Source organism: Pezoporus flaviventris, unplaced genomic scaffold (genome assembly GCF_033815535.1).
Source record: "Pezoporus flaviventris isolate CSIRO_AGI_PZ_B2104156 unplaced genomic scaffold, CSIRO_AGI_Pfla_v1 ptg000006l, whole genome shotgun sequence".
Classification (NCBI taxonomy): domain Eukaryota; kingdom Metazoa; phylum Chordata; class Aves; order Psittaciformes; family Psittacidae; genus Pezoporus; species Pezoporus flaviventris.
In genome coordinates, this window is record NW_026892554.1 from 18,817,356 (window position 1) to 18,839,478 (window position 22,123).

Below are 22,123 nucleotides of genomic sequence, written 5' to 3' on the forward strand. Positions count from 1 at the left end.
CAGCTGTCTTGCCTAGTCCAGAGGCTAAAATACTACAGACTGTCTAATCCTGAAGTCTGCTGCTTTCCAAAAGGGAAGGGGGAGGAGTGGGAAATGTTGACAGAAGATAAAGGGGCTGGCGCATGCTTCCTCACTTATAAGCAACTTTGGACTGTATGCTCATCAATCATGAATAGTAGCATTGATCAAAGCAAACACCTTGCAGAATTTGTACCACTGACTGGTGAACTCTGGCTTGCTGACTAGTAAGTGATGACAGCCCTACTCAGCAGTTGTGACAATCCCAATGGCAGCTGTCAAAATCACTGCAGTTTTAAAGAGTTCTAATTATATCTGGGTACACATCCAAGTGAAGGCTTGCAGGAAATTACCTGTTCGCATATTATTCCGACAACACTTTTGGTTCTTGGTCAGAGGCTATTCTTCTAAACCGGCACCTAAAGACAAACATGTACATTTAGCACATCATTTTTAACCCAGGTGACTTTTCTTTGAAGAAATAGCTATTGGAATGCAGTGTTTCTGCTGAGACATTTGTTGTACTTTGATAGTAATGCACTGTTATACGTAAGTTCCATTAATTCACAGTTAATGGAATTTAGCAGAACTCAGCAAGGCCAAGACTTGTACCATTGTTTTTAAAGTATGGAATAGAAACTTGCTGCCTGGGCAGAAAGCAGTCTTCACTTGACACTGTGAACAAGAAACTTATACTATAGACATCCCAACTCTATAACCACCTAACATTGCTATATTCTGATTTCTTCAAAAGTATGGTCAAGGTTTAGCATACCAACTAGGTTACTGAACAAACCTAATGTGATAGATCTTATTTTTTTAATGTTTGCTCTTTTTTGTCTTAATTATACTTTAACGTGTACGTAGGGTAAATATTTAAGCAAATTGTCCTATATTGGAAGAAAGATTTTTTTTTCCATTAAATGATCAAATAAATCATCAACTGTATGAGAAATAATTCTCTGTACTTTAGCTTTCAGTAATAGAAAGGCAACTTTCTGAGGAGGCCCATTGCAAAAGGTATGATGCAGTTGTACTTACTGTATAAGCAGACAGTTCTGTTTTTCATGGGACCTCACATAGCTTTTCTAGCTCTTCAAGTGTCCTGTCCATACAAGAAAGTCTGAAATGGCAGTTCCCTGTGACACGGGGCTGTAACAGCAGGATCCCCACCCAGAGGCTGTCCTCTTGGGCTGTCTCACAGATACGCAACTTTGCTTGCTCTGTGTACACAACCAAGTACGGTTAACATAGCATGTGGCACAAAGAAACACCAATGTGATTCACTTCAGAACTCAAACCCTGTTTTTCAAAGGAATCTCATCCTGGAAGTGGTTATTTTTAGCAGCCGAGAGCTGAATTTTCTCTATGTGCTGTTAAAAAGTCTCCAAGTTTACATATAGTGCAATGTGGGTGAGGTTACAACAAAGACAAACACACATGCAGAGGCCAAATCCAGCATAGGGTAACACCCTGTTATGCTCACAAATCACTTGCAAATTTTTCTAAGGTTACCAGTGCTACAATTTATTGCTGAATTCAAAGCATTCACACACTGCAGTATGTAAAAGTTGCATCATGAAAGTATGCAGCAGCCAAAAATCTAATGTAAATTTTTAGTTATTGGAGCTAGCAGTCCTTTTTAGTTTTCTTTCCCTTTTGTCAGAATGTTCCACAAAACTGTGTAATATCCAGTAGCTCTCGTAACAGAAAATACAAATAGTAAGTATAACCTGTATTTCAGACTAGCTCTTTAACTGGATTTAGTTAGGACACGGGTCCTTGAACAGACAAAGTAACTTGATTTTGCTACTGCAAAAAGGAGTTCTCCCTTCTCTTTTCCTTATTGTCGGTATGCATCTCCACCATCTCCCTGGTGCTGCTACTGGTGTAAGTTGAACTTCTTCAGGAGATGATTGAATCCAACTATCTGGCAGAAAATTCCTTAGAGAAAGCTGACAGTTTTCTTCTGCATTGGTGTGTTACATGGATGTGCTGTATGCACCTCATCAGCTGTTTGGACTAGGACTAATTGTTACGTGTACTACAAATTGCTTATAAGCTGAACTAAACAAGACGGTTTGAAGCAGGCTATGAGACTTCTAACTGCTAATTTTCAAACATTCTTGTTCGTTTCCTCCTTTTATTCAGGGAAATGGGGGGTGGTGACGGAAGGGGGTGAAAATACTTCCTAAGCAATTCAAGAGGATGTGTGTGCATATGTAAAATTCTGCTCTTTAAGTTCTGACAACCTGGGTCTGAAGATCACTTTGAGAAGAGGTGTTGCTGACAGCATAGATAGTTGTGGCTTTGGGTTTTTTTCTTCAGACTGAAAACTAGATCATTAGGGAGTCATGTATTTGTAAGTAAAGGTTTTCCTCTGAGATGTTTGCACTCTGAGCAGAAGTTCAAGTATGTATCAGTGTCCTAAAAAGAATAAATTGGACTCTATATCATTAGAGAAGCAAGATGATAGATTGTAAAGAATATTAAATGCTATAGCAGAAATTGTTGCTAAACATGATTCTAACTTGCTTACATCTATCTCTGAGCTGAACTGGTAATAGAAACACAAGGGATCATTTGCGCAGCTCCCTAACCCTTTATGAACTCCATGTCTCATAAAATATTCTGTCCCCTATGCTTGCAGAAACTAACAGTCCAGTTCTATGAATGCCCTTCATTGTTTAACTTGGATGAAACTTGGGAGTTTGTGAAAGTTTACATTAGTATTTTAATCTGAAAGTCATAATATAGCCTATTTTGTTCTGTGCTGGCTTGTTGAAAAAATTCAGGTCAGTTCTACCCTTCTCCCCATATCATTGTCATCTAAATTGATCTCAGTAATAACAGTACATTGTTTGAAGGATTACAGTTTACACACTGAACTGTCACCTGGGTGTACTGATCCATACTAGTATTATTATTCCAGCCTCTTCAATCACGTGAAAGTCCTAGGCATCTTTATTTTCATATTCAAGGGCTCCAGTTCAGGAAAGGATTTACATCTCGTGGTTAGAGTTGCCATATCCTAAATTACTAAATTAAAGCATGTTCACGTACTTTGTTGAATGAAGCATAAACTCTGTGTGTATTACATGTGTGTCACACTGAATGCTACAAATACTGGCTTACTATTCTGCAGCAGAGAACCCACAGGTAAGTGAGCCACACAAGGAAAATCCACACATCCTCGTGCTTTGTGAGCACTAAAACACTATGGAAAGAATACATCGGGGGGGGGGGGGGGGGCAGAGAGCTGCTATTGGATTTCTGGGCAAATTGAGCACTTAGACACAAAACTGAAACGGGTTCATCTTTTCAGCAGAAATATGTGCTAAAATCTGGCCATATTAGAGGCTGGCTGGAAACAAATCTTTTGAAGTCATTAGATTTGTCTTTAAATGAACCTAAGTTCTTTACTCCCCAAATACTTAAAACAGAATCCTTATTCCTACTTATTTTCCTGTGGTTTTGATGCCTGACTATTCTTAGCATCTACGAGATGCTGTATCCCCAAAAGATAACTGGAAGTCTTCATGAGCACGTGCAGATAAAAAGAAAGCACTGAGTAATGATTTGGGGTTTGGTTTATGGTTCTTTGCTATTCAAACCTCCTTAAAATTAATCTCTGTATAAATTCTCCCCCAAATTAAAGATCATTTCAGTCACGTGGCTATTTCAAATATACATTGTTTGTTCATTTAGATTAGGTTGCACCTTACAGCTGTCTGCAAGGATGGGATTTTACTGCATTATACAGTCTTCTGTTAAAATCCAAAAGAGCTAAAATCTCATTCTCCCCCAATAGTGAGCTCAAATATTTATGTCATGAAAACGATGAAGAGGAAACCTTCATTGGTTTTGCACTATCTGCTTAGTAGATGAATTAAATACAAATTTTCTTCTAAGACGTGTCCTTGATACCTACTAAGCAGTTAGTGGTCTACACCTCCTGTTTCTTCCCAGAGTGAGGAACTGTCCTGCAGTCTTCTTACAAGGAGTCTGTTTATTTTCTTATCTAGATTATAACTTCTAATACCCTTACCCTTACCTCACAACTCATTTTAGCACAGAAAATTATCAGACGGCAGAAAAAAATCCATCAAACAGCCTGAAACAAATGGAGATCTCAGTAAGGAAGAATTCGAGATGAGACACTACACCAAAGTTGTACAAGGACAGCATGCTGCTCGAATTTACACACTGGAAGTGTCTGTCAAGACGAGATGGCCAGAATGTGAACTCTGATAAAAGACAGCAGTGGAAGCAGATGCCAAGTCAGAAGTCTCAGTGTGTTTGTGACTCAGGTAAAGTTTTAGAATACAGTTGTTCAAAATTCTTTCCATTGCAGTTTTCTGAAATGACAACAAATAACTGAGACCTCTTGTCTTAGGCATGCCTACACCAGAAATGTAGGTTTGCATTTTGATTTGATCCACTGACACATATCTAGGAGTAATTATGTACTATAACAGCTTGCAAAAGCGTTGTCACAATGTTGAAATCACAGTTTGTGATATTACAGTAAATTTAAGCGAAACCTTTCCATTCCAGATTTTGTAAGTAGTTGCAACCAACTGTAAATTCCCACCTGAAACTCCCATTGTCATGTATGAGATTTTCATACAGAAGCTGGCAAAGCTACATTTCAGTTGAGGCTTCTGTCCAGTGTAACTACTACATCACAGAATCATAGAATAGTTAGGGTTGGAAAGGACCTTAAGATCATCTAGTTCCAACCCCCCTGCCATGGGCAGGGACATCTCACACTAAACCATGTCACCCAAGGCTCTGTTGAACCTGGCCAATTTTGAGCTGGAGATTCCAGTCTCGAGCTTGTGCATGCTTACATGGGGGAATTGGTAAATTTTAGAAGATATTTGTGTTAAGAAAATTGCTATCAAGCTTGAAAAGAAACCCAAACCACCCACAGCACTATTCTTTCATTGGTGTGCTTACTGATTTCTTCTGTGGCACTTTTGGTTCCAAGTTTCATCCCTAAACTATCAAGTGAAATGTAATACAACTTGAAAGTTCTCACTGTGGGTTCTCACTGTATCTGCCACTGAGCTCTCAGTAATTTTTGCTCAAAGCTCAGTAGCAGATACAGTGCTCGTCAACGTCAGCTCTCAAATGTCAGTAATTTCAGAGCTAAAAAATCAGAACTCAAAAATCTCTGTTACAAACAGGCAGACGGGGGGACAGTATAGCACGAGCACTAATAAAATAGACCGGTAGTCTTAAATAATTTTGAGATACTAAAGATATATATATATATCATTAGAGTTTACATATTTGCTTTTATATGGTAAAGCAAATGTCACCAGTCGTCATAATGCTGACTTGGATTTTGTAACACTGAGCTTCCAGCAGGCTATCGAGTGATAACCGATTGCTGCCAGTGCCAGCTGTTCCACAGCAGCTCAGCATATGGGAGGGAGCCGATAAAACTGGAATTGCAATCTCTAGGGTTTATTTTGTCCCTTCAGGGCACGTTCTTAAACCTGGGGGTTTGGGGGGGTTGGATTTGGTTTCCTTTCTTTTTTCTCCTTTTTTTTTTTTTTTGCATTTAATTTCGCACTGAGTTACCTTGTTCCGCTAACCCCCGTCTCACCGCAGCAGCCGGGTGCCCCGCGCTGTGCTGGTGTTACCCGACTCAGGCGCGCAGAGGGCAAGCTGCGGGGCTCACCGTGCTCTCTATAATGTGCGTACCGCGATCCTGCCTCTGCTCTCCGCGCTCGCTTATGTAACCCCGGGCTCCACACAAACCAGACACAGCCCCGCTGTAACGATCCCGTTGTGTCCGAGCCCCGCGGGCACAACCGGGGCTCACCGGGGCCATGTCCCGACGGGCCGGCGGCTATCGCGACACGGCTGCTCTAGGCTAGAGGAGGGGAGAACCGGGGGAGGGGGCGTGGCCATGAGTGAGGCCCCGCCCCTCTCCATCCCTAGCCCCGTAGTACTACAGCGCTCGCCGTCCGCCTCTGCGATTGGCTCGGCCAAGCGCACGTGACGCGGGGAGAGCGCTCCCCCCTCCCGCCGCGCTCCCCGACCCGAACAGCCGGGCCGCTGTTTCCTAGGCGACCCGCGAGGAAGGGAGGGCGCGCGCGGGCAATTCCCCCTTTCCTTCCACCCCCCCCTCCCCACCTTGTCCCCCCTCCCCTCACAAACCCTCCCCACTTATCTTCCCCCTCCGCGCCGGAGAGGAGAACGGAGCGGAGCTGTGAGGTACCGGAGGGAGCGGGCAGCAGGTATGGACCGTGCGCGGCCCCGGGGACAACCCCCCCCCCCCCCCGCCGAGATCCTTCCTCGGTACCCCCTGGGGGTTGGCAGCCCCCCCATGAAGGGGAAGTTTGTCGGTGGGCGCCGTTTGTCGTTAAGCTCCCCGCCGTGGGGCCGGGGTGAGGGGGGGGGGTCTTAGGGCGCCCGGCCGCGGGCTGGCCCGCGGCCGGGCGCCCTAAGACCTCCCCCCTCTCACCGCGGTCCGGCCTGCAGCGGCCCCGGAGCAGCCTCCCGCCGGGGCAGGTCTCGCCTGTGGTGCGCTGCTACCCCCTGAGGTGAAGCAGGGGGAAGTGATGGGGGGGGTTCACCCCACAACCGGTTATCCCCGGCCCAGCACCCCATATCCGTCAGTTTCTGGCTTGCGGGTCCCCGCGGACAAACCAACCCGGTAACGCCTCAGCGTAAAAGTGGCGTTTGTTCTCTTATCTCGGCGTGAAAACCCGCCTAACGTGCATTACCTCTGCGATACGGCCCCTGGAGCAGCGTATTCACCGAGTGCTATAAGCGTATGAGATGCTGCGGCTCTTTTTGGAAGCCCTCTGTCTAGAGCAGCATCAGTGCTTGGGAGAAGAAGAAAAGGAGCAGTAGTTTCTTGGTTGAAGTTGAAATCCATTTAGACTGCTCTTAACTGGGGTTTACCTTCCATAAAGATGTAATAAACTTAATAGGCCTTTTTTCATCTATAGAGGTAAAAATCTGTAGACTGTGAGGATTGATGTGCTGTGACAGAGTGGCATGTCACGGTAACTTTACTGAAGGAAATAGAAACCACTCATGTTCATGTACTAAGTTTGCTAACATGCTCGAGTTAGGAAAAGGATCTGCTAAATGCATCTCCAGCAGGATTTCTGGGTGCTTGCATGTGGGTTTGAGAGCAGACTGACCTAGAAGCTCTCTATTAAATAGACCATGCACCTGACACCATTGCAACAGCTGCAGGAGATGATTGTTTATATAAAAGGAGTGAAACGAGTAATGATGTTAGGTATTTACAGCTGTGAATGTGAGTAGCAGAGAAGGCTCATTTGTGCGCAGGGCACCTGGCATGTTAGAGGCACACAGTCAGAAACTGCTCTTTTCTGATGGAGTTGTCAGGAATCCTAGGCTTTTCCTAAGACTTCTTACTGGAATTTGCACAAAGAAAGAAGGGTAAGCAACCTGTCTGTTTTTAATGTGCTGTAAAACATTGTTACCGCATTGTGGATTGAGTTGTATTGATACTGAACGGTTTTCTGGTAGCTCCGTGAAGATGCTGCAAGTTCCTGCAGGACACTTGTAAAAGGGTTATTAATAGCAGGATCATATTACTGGAGGATTATTCATTTGACCATACAATAGTAGCATGCAAGTGGTTTGCAAAAAGATATTGTGGTTAACATTCTGCAACAATTATCTTGTATGGGAAAAGCTGTCACTTGATCTCGTAAACAGTATCTGTATTGTGAGGCAGTTTACTCAGTGCAGAGAAGGGAAGGAACACTTCTTATTTGCAGAGGATGCAGAGTAAGAAGCAAGTGTGTACTGCTTCAAACGTGTTACGGTTCCTAAACACTGTGGAGAGTATGCTTACACCCAGCTAAAGTGACTGTGAGTAGAGCCTGCTCTCCTGAAACAGTTCATACACATACTCATTCCTGGATGTTTCTGAACGAAGTGGAGTTTTTGCAGCTCTGTCCTGATGCAATCCCTTGGATTGCAAAATTGACTTGCCTCTGTTTAGTGCAAGGTGAAGGGTGAAAAGAGGTGCAAGCTGTACAAAAGGTTAGATGTGGTTAGCTAGAGACAGTGGTGGGCAAAGAGAACATGTAGTGAGAGTACACATCAGCTATTCTAGCTTCAGAACTGGAGCAGTAGGTGAGGTGAAGCCCTTAATGCCAACCAGTTTATGAAAAGGTCAGTAAGAAAATTAAGATGTGAGCTGTGTATGCTTGCAGTGCCAGTACTGGGGCAAGCCTGCTACTCAGCTGAAGTATTTTCAGATTGTGACTGACAGCATAAATGCAGAACATAATGCGCAGTGTAGCTGTTTTCCCTGTCACAGTGTCTGTTCCCAAAGCTTAGTTAGGTGTATCCGAGATTACAGTTCTGAAGGTGCCCTGTAAAAGATACGTACTGCTCCTTGTACTTTCCTTCTCCTGGCCTTGGGTACTGTTGTGCTTTTAGTCCAGTTGGGATCAGTGGTGACTCCCTGAAACCTGGCTACCTGGCAGTTTGCTCTTTTGTTTCTGATGGTCTGTACGCTGCAGTTTCTGACTCTGCAGTAATGTTGCATCACAGATTACTTTTAGCATGGAGGGACAGAACTAGCAAAACCTCAAGCATCATCAAGAGTATGGTTTCAGTGTAACATGGGATTACATCCAAGTTAGGAGGAGAATCTGCATGGCCTCATGAGATCCTGATAGGACTGAAATTCACCTGTAATATATTACTGATATTCATTTAAATTAGTTGCATTACCTGGCAATAGAACAATTAACTGCATTGTCTTACATTAGTATAAGACTATCTGCATACTCTCAGTGCAATAAATGTGGGGTTTTGTCAATATCGTGGTGCTCAACTCATCTGCTTCCTGGACAATGGATTACTTAACAGATACAAATCCTGTATCATTGCGAACACTGCAGAGCAATATTGACATGGGGGAGAGCTGGAGTCCTTTCTGCCTGGTGTTATCATCAAAAGTGTCAACTAAGTGCTATTTGCAGAATCTTCATTGCTAGTTAGTACATGAGGGGAAGATGGTGATTTGATTTCTCCTTTTCCTCTCCTTGCTAGTTCTAGCCTGATACTGTGAGGTACTGGAACCCGTTTGCCATGCTCTAAGCCTGAAATCTGTGGTGTTGGAAAATGGGGAGTTTGGGATTTTTTGACTTGGGGAAAAAAAAATTATCCAAACTGTCAATATTTTCAGGAGTATTTTTGTAGTGTAGGTGGACATGAACATGCTGAGTGAAATTCCATCTTCAAGAGAAAAATAAGAAAAAAAAAAGAAAAGTTGGTTTGTTATCACTGTGGGGTAGAGCTTGGCCCTTGTGCTTTCTTTGGCTCTAAAGGCTCCTACCCAAGCTTTTTGAATCTGTTTTCCACCAAATTTGTGGATGATGTACTGGGGGCAGAGGCTGGGTGAAAGATGGTGGAAGGTTTAGTCCAGTCTCTCTGTCATGTTTCAATCCATCTATTTGTTTGGCTTAGGATTTGACAAGAGTGATGTATTAGGGTTTAATTCTTAATTTAGTTATAAGATCACAGTGAGCTCTGTTACATCCACATAATCCTGTTGGAATCTCTGGTTTTGCATGAGTATAATGAAAGACAGCCTTTTGTAAACTCAAGTAGCAATGGAGGTTTTCTACTGGTACTTTTGTCATTAAGCATTATTAAAGGCAATATTGGCTTTTTTCTTGCTTTAATCAGTATTTTCATCATAAAGAGTTTCTCCCTCTGTCTCACTTTCATTTTACTTTGTCTAGGGTTCAGTGTTGCTTTGATTTCAGTTGTAAGTTTTTTGGGGTTTTTTTTTTGGTGGCAATTACTGTACTTTTCCTTGCATTACGTGGAGCGCCATGTGCATCTATTGCATTAGACACAAATGAAACCATGCTTAAAAATATATGTTCAAATACTTTGATTGCAAAGTCAGACCTGTAAGGTGCAAATTATCTGATTTAGGGTCACGCAGATAGAGTTCTGTGTTGTGAGCCACCTTGTCCACTGAATGAGCTGAGGATTTGCAGAGAAAATAGTATGTGATCTTAACAGTTAAAAAGAGGATTAATGCAAATGGAGCTTAAGTCATATGCTGTTTTAAATATGATGTTTCCTAATTTTCAAGAGCTTAACTTTCAACCCAAATAACCTTGCAAATTAGTTTTTAACATGGAACCTCTCAGTCTTGTGATTTTTTAATAACTTTTTTGTTTTGTTTTTATTTATTTTGGTAAAATGATATAATAAGAAGGCGTTGACCTTAACAAATCATTAAGTGGGATCTGAGCCTTCAGTAGTAATTTTCAATTCAGGTAATTGCCTTACTTGGTAAGGTTGTTTTATGGTGAATGAGGAAGGACCTTAAGTGTCTGTGTTTTGTCTGAAGTCTGACCCATTTGGTCCTCCTTTCTGCTGCCTGCCCGGCCACTCTGCTGTTCTGTTTCAGCAACCTGGAAGTGGTCCCTAGCACACTGCGTGCCCCTGCGCTGTCAGAAATGCAGTCTGCCCAGCTGCTGTCGACATGGAGCTCACCTCTCTTACACTGTTGGGCTTTGTTTTGAGCAGCCACCAAATACTGAATTTAAAAATCCAAGCAGGCATAAGAAAGCAGTTCAGTTTAACTTGAATGGATTGCCATGAGACAAAGAGCATCTCTGCTCTTCAGGGAACTTCAAAGGCTGCCTGCAAATGAGGCAAGTGCCAGAGCTTCTCAAAAAAGTTGCAGAAGTCTTTGTAGTGGAAAGTGTTACCTGTCTGATATTTAAGGGTGCCTGAAAAATCATACATAAAAATAGGAAGATACAAATTTTATTGAAGTTGGTGAGGCTTTTGCAATTATTTTATTATTTTGCCTTAAGTACTTTTGTTCAAATCTATCAAATAATTCGTTATGGAATTATAGACTACCAGGCAATTTAGGCAGTGGTACAGATTTAAAGAAAGCTGTTCTTTAAGTGAGCTAGATAATAACTAAAGTTAACAAACATCCAGGATGCAAACATGATGCATGTAGTGTGTCTCAGCTAGCAAGTAGTCCGTAATTTTTCCCTGTGTGTAATAGCTGCCTGGATTTTCCAACCCCAATCTAGTAAATAATTACATCCTTATCTGGAGTGATAAAATTAGACAGCTTTGAAAACAACTTTTTAACAGTAAGGTGAGATGTGGGTCAAGGCTCATATATTAATTTGCGCAAGTGTCTCAGAAAGCAACCTCAAAGGCTTTTCTTGCACATATTTACTGCTTTTCTTCTTCTGTTACCAGCTGCCTCCTCCAGCTGAATGCTCCATTTTGGGTTCTGTACTTTGTTGGGGTGGGGTGGTTGTTGTTGTGTTTTTTTTTTTTCTTGTGTTTTGTGTTAAGAAGAGATTTCTGAGGAGGCAGCAGTAATGTAGTTAAATAGATATGTTTAACTTTGAAAGGTGTTATTTTTAGGACCAGCTCAAAAGGGCGGGTACTCCTTGGAGGCATTGTAATATAGTCAGGTTGTCTGCTCCAACTGAAAGAGCAATGCAAGGTTTGGGTAGCATGAAAGTTTACTTAAAAGTTTTTGACACGTGTTGTCTTTGGGCAAAAAGGAATTCAGAGGAGGCAGAAGAGTGGGCACAGCTCCTGAACATCTATGTTCTCGGTGCTATGCTGAAGGAAGGGTCAGCTTCCAGAGAGGCTGACCCTGGGGAAGCATGTCTTTGTTCCCTTAACTTTGTTATGGCCATAGTGATGCTGGTTCTTTTCCCTGTGCTTGTACGGTGGCTTTTCTTAGGAATGCAGCACTGTTGGATCCTGCACAGATACGTACCTGCCTAGCAAGATTTATTCTGGAGACCATTGCTGTTGCTTCCGTGTAATTCAGGTCTTAAAGTTTAAAGAACAGAGAAGTTTGTGTATGCTTCTGGTAGGAAAGGGTGGTGCATGAATTCATGGGCATACTGCAGAGATATGTCTCCTCACTCTCCTTCCTTTTTTTCTGACTCCTGTTTGCTCACTTTTCCACCTTTCAGCTGAGGGGACCATATGGTAGTGTGCTGTCCATCTGGCTGCCACTTACTGTGAAATCATTATGCAGACAAATTTGGCCCCATCTTGAATTACTTGTGTAGGTAAAATTGCTAATAGAATGACAGCTGAAGTGTTTGTTCTGAACTGCACATGGGAACTAAGCACAGAGAATGAATAGAAAGATTGCTTTCCAAATATTTTCAGTCTTCTACAGTCAAAACTTACTTGTGCTATGCTAGTATTTAAAGCCAAAAAGACTGGGATCTCCAGTCTGTTCAACTATGGATAAAAGGCAGGACTGTCCCAGAGGAGTTGCAATCTAAATGTGATAGATGTTTAAGAAAACATTAGATATAAAGGCAATGCCATAAAAATTTCTGCTGATGTTTTTGCATCCTAGCAGAAGCTTATAACATAGATACTAAATTCATTGGTCAGCAGTAGTTTATTTTTTTGAGTGATTAAGTGACACTTTAAAGAATCTTTGTTAACTCAAGTCTTTGAGGTTTAGCTATATCCAGATCCTTCTGTTACCTATGTTTCAAGGATCAACAGTGGCAGAGGAGTCTTACTGCCTTTGCCAGCATGAGCAAGTGTACTTTTTTTGTGGTCGCTAGATGTCACATTGCTAACAATGAAATCAGAAGAGCCTCATTTTTCCATAATATTCTGAGATCTTGCCTGAAGATGAGTACCTCCAAAAGTAATTTTAAAATTTCATTTGTCTGATACATTTGCCAGGTAACTTTCATATGCTCTCTGCTTTGCCAGTCAATAGCTTGCTTTTCATGTTTTTCACATGGAAAAAACTGTGTTTTTTTTTAAACTGGAAGAGCTTGTTATAAAAACAGAAAATGGGAGAGTCAGAAGCAAGTAATTTACACAAAACAATCTTGTTTAGATCAGGGATCCTCACTTTAGATGGTTACCTGCGTATTTGTTATGTAGGGCAGTGCTGTGGTGACCCCACTGTGATATGCAAGTGCTTGTGGACTAGTAAGAATAGTTTTGTGCTTGGGGAGGAGGGTGGCTAGAGTTTGTTCACTGCATTCCCTAAAGATTTTGTTTTGTTTTGAACAGAAGTGCAGCCAGACTTTTAACAAAGCACTGGGACTTTATGCCTGTTTTCCTGCAGGAGTCAATTTAAAAGTCTAGATAGCTTTCCAGAAAGCTTTTGTCCTGTAGTGAAACAGGCAATGGGAAACAAGTTCATTGTAAGTTTTCAAAGAGAACCTGAATTTGAGGCTTTGAATGAACTGGTTTTGAATCTAAGCATTAAAATGTAAATCCAACCCTCAGTACACAGCTGCGAAACTAGGCCGATAGTGGGAATACTGAGCAGTTTTTGGGAGAAGGAGATATTTAATGGCTTCTGTTACAGTATCATGACAGCTGTGGTCTATCTATTGGTGATCTATAGCTGAGTCTGTAGTAGTAGTAGTAGTATGACTGAGGAGAGGCAGCTCTGCTGTCTGAAGCTGAATTATAGGGTATGTTAAATCACTGCTGAGCTGCACCTTGCAGTACTTTTTTGGAAGACTCGTGTTCTGTGGATTTTTTCCAAATCAAAAGGAGAAGAAAAAAAGAAGGCACAGAAAACCACGAGGGTTTGCGTTTAGCCCCCAAATCTGAATTAAACTTCAGAGACTTGTTAGCGTGTAGTGCTTGGTTGTTTTTTTTAAATGCACAGTGTTGTATGATGTGTATGTGTTCTGAAATATGTTATTTAAATATTCAGGAGCTTGTTGAAGGATAAATCTGTGATGGATGCAACTGTGGCATGCTCAGGTTCATGGTTCTATTCACCCAAGTTAGCTCCCCGTTGTTGTTTTCTAATGTGTAGATGTGGCAGAATTCCTGTATTAACCTGCTGCTTGTGAGACAGAAATAGCTGGTAAGGTAGGCTGTCTATGATCTTTATACCTGGTGGTAGATGGATCAGGTCACCGAAGTGAAAAGGTGGCTAGATTTAGTTAAAGATACTGAAGATCTTTAGTTTAAATGTACTCACCATATCCTTGCATCTGTTATTCTGCTGTAGAAAACAAAAGTGGTGTGCAGGTAAAATAACATGGTTCTACCTAAGCAAGAGATTATAACAGTTATCCTGAAGTGCTGCCTTTAGCCTGGTACCCAGGTTCTGTATGGTGCTAGAAAGTAGAGTTTTGATGTGTAAATGAAGGTGTTCTTTGAAATGCTGGGAAGGGCTGATGTGTCAGGCAAAGGATTCCCTCAGCAGCTGGAGGAATAGGAGCCAAGAGACTTACACAACCCTTTGGATGTTGAGCTGCCAGTCCAGTTGTAAGGGTGTTCTTTGGTTTGGTTTGTGGTGTATTGTTTGTTTGTTTTTTCTTAATAACATTCTCTTCTGATTTCAGATGCTTGTCAGTAACTCTCTTGTATTCTGAAATTTGGGAGCTATGGACAGAAACTTGATCATTTTGCCTTTAGTGGCTGGATGTTGCACCCAGTCTGAATGCACTGTTGTGGTCTGAAGGTTAGGTCGGCTAGTTGCTTTTGAAGAACTTCTTTCAGTCTAAGATGATTTCCCTTATTTGAGGGGAGGAGAAAGGACTATAGTCAAAGTAGCTGGTAGCCTGCCAAGGCCTGAATACAAAAAACACTGGGTACAGTGAACTAGCAAGCAAAGATTAATGGGTTATTTGTTTGACACATTTGGAAATGTGGCTAGTTCTCGGTGTCCCGAGGTGACTGACATCAGCTTGTGTCTGATTGATATTTGAAGTTAATGGGTTAAATGAAGTAAGTGTGTCCTCTAGTGAGAAATGATCCTCATCCATCTAAAACCACTATTAACTAGTGCTTTCATGTACTGCCTTGGTGGAGAGATTTCATAGCCTGGATGAACTCTCTTCTGCTTCCCACCTTCAAATAAGGATTAAGGTACATAGGACAAATTGACTGGGAAATAAAGGCTTGCACAGTTGGCTCTGTTAAGAGAGAGAGGACTTTGTGCCCTACTGCCTGCATATTTCACAGGCTTTAAAATCACTTTAAACCATGTTCACTTTTTGTTGTTGGCTGTGTAGGACAAGAGCTTGCTCTCCAGGTAATGTCTAAAGTCATGAAATACTTATCTTGATTATGATGCTATCTTAAAGCAATGCAGCGTGTTTTATCATATGATGAAGATAAGTAAAAAGGAAGGCCAGAGTTCAAAATATTACATTATAAAATGGAGAATTTGTTATTGCAGGCAAAACAGGTAGTGGTGGTGGTACTTTCCTTCCCTAGAAGGGCATCTGACTAGTTTAGTTTAAATGATTTAACGAAGCACTTCAGTCTGCAACAGACTTTTCCTGTTAGTTTCAATGGGTATATAAAGCATACTGCATGGGCAGCATATTTGGCAGCTGAGGAACATAATGTATCTGAAACCTTTAATTATATGCTGTAGGCATCTCTGTCTAGGTCAGAAGACATCATATTATCAAATAACATATTATAGGCCTTCAGAGCTTTCATAGTAGCTTGATTATTCATTGAATAATTGGTCTTTGTGAAGGAGATAATGGCACTGTTTGCATTCAGAGTCTAGGTTTAAAGTATATGACAGAATATTTGTATCTTAAATCATCTGTTATCCAGTTGATGTAAGAAATGCATAGAACAGAGTTCAGTAACAGCTTTTACAACAGCAAAGACTGCCTATTCTACTGCATGCATCACACTTCTACTTGGTGTATGCTACCAGCAGTTATGAAGGTGTCTAAAAGATTTTTTTTGTTTATTGAATTTAATTTTGTATGGGTGTTTGTCTGCAGCAGCACTTGGGACCATACACACTGGTTAAGCATAGACTGTATTAAACCTCAAAACAAACAGAAAATGCCCTGAAGAATGAAACAGTTTAGAAGGTTCCCAAACTGTTAAAGGGCAGAGCAGCAGGGCAGTAAGCAGTAAAGTAGAATAAGTGTATGATTAAGGCATGAAAATAGGAGTTAAAGGAGAAATGGTATGTCTTTCTCTGTCGCATGCTGTACTTTACTTAGGTGTAGAAGAGAAGATATTTCTACCTTATAAATAATTACTTAGGCTTTTTATGCTTTAGGATCCTAAGGTGGAATAGGAAATTATTGACTGCAGTGTCAATAGCTCATAATTTTTGCAAGTATGTCAAAGTATGATCTAAGGTAAGTTTGCAGGTCCCTCTGGGCACTTGCTTATGTAAGCTCAAGCTTGGAGGGAACTATCAGCTTGGTAAAATCCCCAGTTGCTTCAGTATTCTCTTTTAGATGGGCTGGCGAGCAGGTAATGATGAACAGACCTTTTTCCTCTAGATTCATCTTGCTTGAGACAAGCATCTTATTTTCTTTTTCCCAAGCTGGAGGTTAAAAGAAAAGCAATAAGGTGATAAAATTATTGCCTTAAAGGACAACAAAAGAGATAAAACCCACTCCAAGTAATGGTTTTGTAAAAAGTGCAGCATATTCAGTTAATCAAAACACATGTTCTGTATCTGTGACTGTTCAGCCTGCAGAAGATCAGTTTGCCTTGCAGTAGAGAAGTTGTATTTTCAGTATGAGCTGCATAACCATTTGAGCTGTGATCAGCACTCTTTGCCTTCCCTAAGGAAATGGCAGTGATTGTAGCATTTATCACACATAAAGGAATCTGTCTTGCTGTATATAGCCACCAAAAGACAGGTGGGAAATAGGGATGAAGAAGGTAGTGTCCATGATCTCATTAGCCTCTCAGACCGATGGTGAACTAAGGAAATGGCTTTCTCACTTCTTACCTGAACCCAGATTTATTCACAGGAGTTGTTGTGAGTTGAGCTGATTTGGTAGCTTGTCTGTAAAGGAATTTGCTAGCAGAATATTGTCTGAACTGCTGGTGCAGTGGTCTGTGCATTAAGCTGTTGCCCCTTGCTGAGAAGACGTGAACCTCTGGGTGAAAATATGTTCTTGCTCGCTCCAGAAATTAAGTACGTAGATAGAATGCTGTGGCTTACATTAAAAATAGTTACTTGAAAATGAAGTGAAATGATGGGCAAGAGTTTGAATTGTTGGTGTTCAAGGAAAAAAAAACAAATGCATACCAGCATTTTAATAAGAGGTGGAAGATTATTTAGGATTATTTAGGTTTGAAAAAATCCCAGAGTATAATGCATGTTATGTTACCGTCAAGAAGCCTTGTGACTGGAGCAGAGACCTGAAACCAAGGGCAAAAGTTCTCCTGTTTAGGGAAGGAAAGATGGAGCAGACTGAAGTGGTAGAGCACTTTTCCAAGGAAAAACCCTGAACATTTGAACTTTGCTTTTATCATCTGCTCTGTAACATGTAGTGAAGATGCTGGATCAGTGGTTCTTCTGACTTTGCAAAATGAAGGCTGCTTTTTGGGAAGTGCAGCAAAGCAGCCTTAGAGGCTGCTCTGGGGATGCTTACAGATTTGCACTCCTATGAGAAGTATGTGCCTTTGCAGGGGACGGAGAAAGAAAGGACTTGCCAAGCCAAGATCAAAATAAATGCGTAAAGGTGCGGTATGTTACTTGTTTTTCAATTCTCTGCTATAGGCAATGAAGCTACATAGTACTCAATTTCTAATGACTTTCCTCATATCAGGCTAAGCATTTTCTGCCTTTCTCCCTAAACTGTAGGGACTCTTGTGATTTGCACAGGGAGAGGCATGTATAGCAACAGCTACTGTACCTACATGCTGGACACAGCTGCTCCCATTCTTGCCTGTCATGCTGTTTGGTGGCAGTGGCATTCAAGTTCCTAATTGAACATGCAAATGACAAGGTGGATGAAGATATGGGTACGTCCATAGCTAGACTAGATGTATTCCCTATACAAGGTGTATGACAGTGTGATATCCAAGCTTAGATTTTTGTCAGTTTTGAGATGGTTTTGTATTTGTTTTAGTGCATGGATAAACGCATGTTTAAACTAGTTCTCTCATCTTGTCCCCAAGGTATAGTTTTGCATTTTTAATCATTTGTAACTGATGTGTTGGAAATGTTTCAGGCATGAGTATTTAATAAATTAAGATCTAGTATCTTGTTCACTGTTGCAATTTGTTTGCCTAGAAAATCCTACCAGGTTTTTTCTTAACTAAGCAAGTAAGATCTTTTGCCCAGTTTTGTACAAATTTTGACACCATATCCACTAAAAGAGTGCATAGGTCAGGTTAGGAAAAGCACGTTTGCCTTATGGAATTCTTGTCAGTCTCTAGAGTGTGTGTATGTACATGTGGATCCTGTAATTTTCGTGCCTTCAGAGCTCTCATTCTGGTCATCCTGCTGCAGAGGCTCAAGTTTGATTTGTACTTTACACCAAGTTGTCTCTGGGACAACCTCTCATCTTGTTGATTTTCAGTAATGTTTTTATGCTATCTGTAGCAAAAGGAGAAAATGAGAAGTATTTTAAGAGTTGTAGATGTACTTTTAATCTTTTGGACACAAACTGGTACAGTAAAGGGGAGAAGTCAGCATAATGTGACTAACCATCACTAAGCTGTCGATGGAGCACAGTTTAAGAACATCTGGACTGTAAAAGGCACCTCTTGAACTTCCATTGATTGGTTCCTTGGGCTGTCAGCCATGAAGTATATTTTTAGATACTTGCAGCAAATCTTATTGCATGTGAAAGAATGCCAAATCCACAGTTTGTCAGCTGCCGTTTTTCAGTAAGTAGGGAAAAAGGATTTTGGTTTGAGATCCTTTGCTGCTGCATTGCAGGCTGCAGATTGTACAGCTATACCTGGGTTAGCTTTAAACTAGGCAGCCTGGCAACTAGAACCAAAGTCCAGCTGCAGCAGTGCTAGCTCAGCAGGAGCTACTATAATTCTGCTTGGCCTGGACACAGGAAAGCAATCTTTTCTTTCAGTAAGCCATTTCCTCCACAAGCAGAGAGGGGAAAAATCTCTCTGTGTGTGTGTGTTTACTTTTTATGGCTCATGTTTTACCATGTGTCTTTTTTTCCCCCTTCCTTTCTTTAACAAGAACAAAGGGAGGCATAGTAATTAAATGGAAAATGAGTGTGTTGACTTCTTCCATGGGTGAAATTTTACGCATGCCACAATTACATCTCACACTTTAGCAGTGGCATTCCTTGGGACCTTTGAAACGGGGCATGCTCTTGCCAAAAGGAATTAGTTCTGCCCTATAAATGTGTGCTGTGGCTGCCCTCTGCAGCAGTACAGGAGTTAGTGGTAAAATGCTTTACAAGTACACAGCTGCTTGAACTGATCTAAACTCATTGCCTGGCTTAGTCCCATTGTAGTCAGAAGTTTCTGCTCCTGGATGAGGGTGTGCTGTTTGGCCTGCCTGTACTTGGCAGACTATTTTGCTAGCCTTCGGATGCTGCCTGACACTTCTTCTCTGAGTATTCTCTGAAGCTCTTTGCACTTGTTTTGGACACCAGTCTGCTTTGTGCTTAGTAGAAGGGTGTTCTGTATTACCAGCTGTTAAAAAAGGGTATTGTACATCTAAAAAAATTACTTGTTAATGGAGTTGGGTTTTTCTTCTAAAACTTGTTCATCTTTGATTCAAGACTGAAGTTTTTCTTAGGCCATCCATGTTTCTCAGGCTGTCTATCCTTTAGCTTTTCCTAGAGGATCTTGTATTCAGTATCACAGTAAGTACAACAGGTCTGTTAAACCAACCTGTATTTATAAACTTTATATATGTATTTGTAGAATCATAGAATGGTTTGGGTTGGAAAGGACCTTAAGATCATCTAGTTCCAACCCCCCCGCCATGGGCAGGGACACCTCACACTAAACCGTGTCACCCAAGGCTCTGTCCAACTTGGCCTTGAACACCACCAAGGATGGAGCATTCCTTGGGCAACCCATTCCAGTGCCTCACCACCCTAAAAGGAAAGAACTTCCTCCTTATTTCTAACCTAAACTTCCCCTGTTTAAGTTTTAACCTGTTACCCCTTGTCCTGTCACTACAGTCCCTAATGAAGAGTCCCTCCCCAGCATCCCTATAGCCCCCTTCAGATACTGGAAGGCTGCTATGAGGTCTCCACGCAGCCTTCTCTTCTCCAGGCTGAACAGCCCCAACTTTCTCGGCTTGTCTTCATAAGGGAGGTGCTCCAGTCCCCGATCGTTCTCATGGCCCTCCTTTGGACTTATTCCAACAGTTCCATGTCCTTTTTAAGTTGAGGACACCAGAATTGCACACAATACTCCAGGTGAGGTCTCACAAGAGCAGAGCAGAGGGGCAGGATCACCTCTTTCAACCTGCTGGTCACGCTGCTTTTAATGCAGCCCAGGATACGGTTGCTTTCTGGGCTGCGAGCGCACACTGAAACTGGCTCATGTTAAGTATTTTATCGACCAACACCCCCAAGTCCTTCTCCACAGGGCTGCTCTGAATCTCTTCTCTGCCCAACCTATAGCTGTGCCTGGGATTGCTCTGACCCAGGTGTACTTGGCATAGTTAAACTTCATATGGTTGGCATCAGCCCACCTCACAAGCGTGTCAAGGTCCCTCTGGATGGCATTCCTTCCCTCCAGGGTATCAACTGAACCACACAGCTTGGTGTCGTCGGCAAACTTGCTGAGGGCACACTCAATCCCACTGTCCATGTCAGTGACAAAGATGTTGAACAAGACTGGTCCCAACACCAATCACTGAGGGACACCGCTCATTACTGGTCTCCAGCTGGACATTGAGCCATTGACCACAACTCTTTGTTGTGTGTGGGCATCGAGCCAGTTCTTTATCCACTGAGTGGTCCATCTATTAAATTGATGTCTCCTCAATTTAGAGACAAGGATGTCATGTGGGACAGTGTCGAACGCTTTGCACAAGTCCAGGTAGATGACATCAACTGCTCTATCTTTGTCCATCAATTCCATTGCCCCATCATAGAAGACCACCAAATTGGTCAGGAAGGATTTCCCTTATATATATATTTAGTATATACTTATTCAGAACTGTGTAGTCTTATTCCTGCAAATATTGTCTCAGATTAATTACTTTGGAGCACAGTTTATGTCACTTCAGAAACCACCTTCTGAAGTACTTAATGGGTCTTGAAGTAGTATGTGAATAACAAAAGCCAATTTGTCTTGTCCTGAAAGACTGGTTGTTTCTAGGACCTTAAAAATCATGAAATTCTGATTGTCATCTTGGCATCTTTCCTGTCTCAGTCTTGTCCCGAAGTTTACAGTGGATGCCTTTGATTATGGCCTGAGAGCATGTTTGATACCATCTGAAAACTTTCTATCTTGTGTTTTTCAACTGTTATAGTCTCAACAGGTCATGAACTATCAATTGTCAACATCATGTTTGAAATCAGTATATTGAGAATGAGAAGGGCAACATGGGAGAGCAACATTTTCATAAAGGACTGGTGTTTTGGAGCTATGAAGGTTAGCAATGAGTGGTCACAAGATACTGCCTCTTTAAATCCCTTATTGGTCTTCGCAGCAAGCAGTTTGTCTTATTTCTATTGCTTGTTCTTAAAGTGTTGAGAGCAGTAAATCTCTAACCTGAGGCCAGTCTAATCTTTATTTCTTGCAGATATTCATGTTTTGTTGGAGAATATATATTGGGTTTTATGTGTTTATATTTCTGACTCAAACAAGACTTTAAAACAAAATTAATCTTACTTTTGGAAGATTTTATGTATGTATTTTAAAAACCCCAACAACCTACACTTATAATAACAGAGGCTTTTCTTTCTATGACAGTGGCATTTTTCACTGAGTGCCAGACCAAAAGTCAGAAAGATTAGTTCTAATCCAGACCCTGGCATGTAGTTGCTATGAGGTCTTGGACTTTGGGTTTAGTTAGGGAGTATGCACTCATTAGTTTACTTAAATTTCATTGAAAGTGCTAGGAAGCCTTTGGTTGGAGACAGAAGTTATGTGGCAGGTAGTGATTGTGTTGAAGGGGTTAGTGCGACATTGATGGTTTGAATAAACTAATGGTTTGACCAAACTAATGGTTTGACCAGCTAGTCATGATTTTAATCCAATAGTTAATACAGATACAGCTTCCTTGCTCTCATCTGGTTGTCTTTGGACATGTTTTTCTTAGTTTCCTACCTCCTAGAAATGTTAATGTATATCCTGGTGAAGTTGGGGGGGGGGTGGGGGGGTGAGGCTTTTTATTTCAATAAAGGTG

At 41.5% G+C, this 22,123-nt stretch overlaps 2 protein-coding genes across 5 annotated transcripts in view; one reads left to right on the plus strand and one right to left on the minus strand.

The window, feature by feature from the left end:
- Positions 1-22,123, minus strand: part of NRG4 (neuregulin 4) — a 48,769-nt gene that overhangs the window by 17,451 nt on the left and 9,195 nt on the right. The window contains exons 2-3 of one of the 4 annotated variants that reach the window (XM_061447312.1): positions 1,060-1,123; positions 372-437 (exon numbers count right to left, since the gene is read on the minus strand). In XM_061447312.1, coding sequence (XP_061303296.1) covers positions 372-381 — 10 coding nt within the window. In that variant the 5' untranslated portion in view covers positions 382-437; positions 1,060-1,123. Of the gene's footprint in view, positions 1-371; positions 438-1,059; positions 1,124-5,610; positions 5,915-22,123 lie in introns of those variants that run through there. The other 3 variants (XM_061447310.1, XM_061447309.1, XM_061447308.1) reach the window with 3 other exon arrangements.
- TMEM266 (transmembrane protein 266) overlaps positions 6,229-22,123 on the plus strand; it is an 86,876-nt gene continuing 70,981 nt past the window's right edge. Inside the window, exon 1 of the mRNA XM_061447298.1 lies at positions 6,229-6,272. The gene's annotated coding sequence lies outside the window, so the exon portion shown is untranslated. The remainder of the gene's footprint in view (positions 6,273-22,123) is intronic.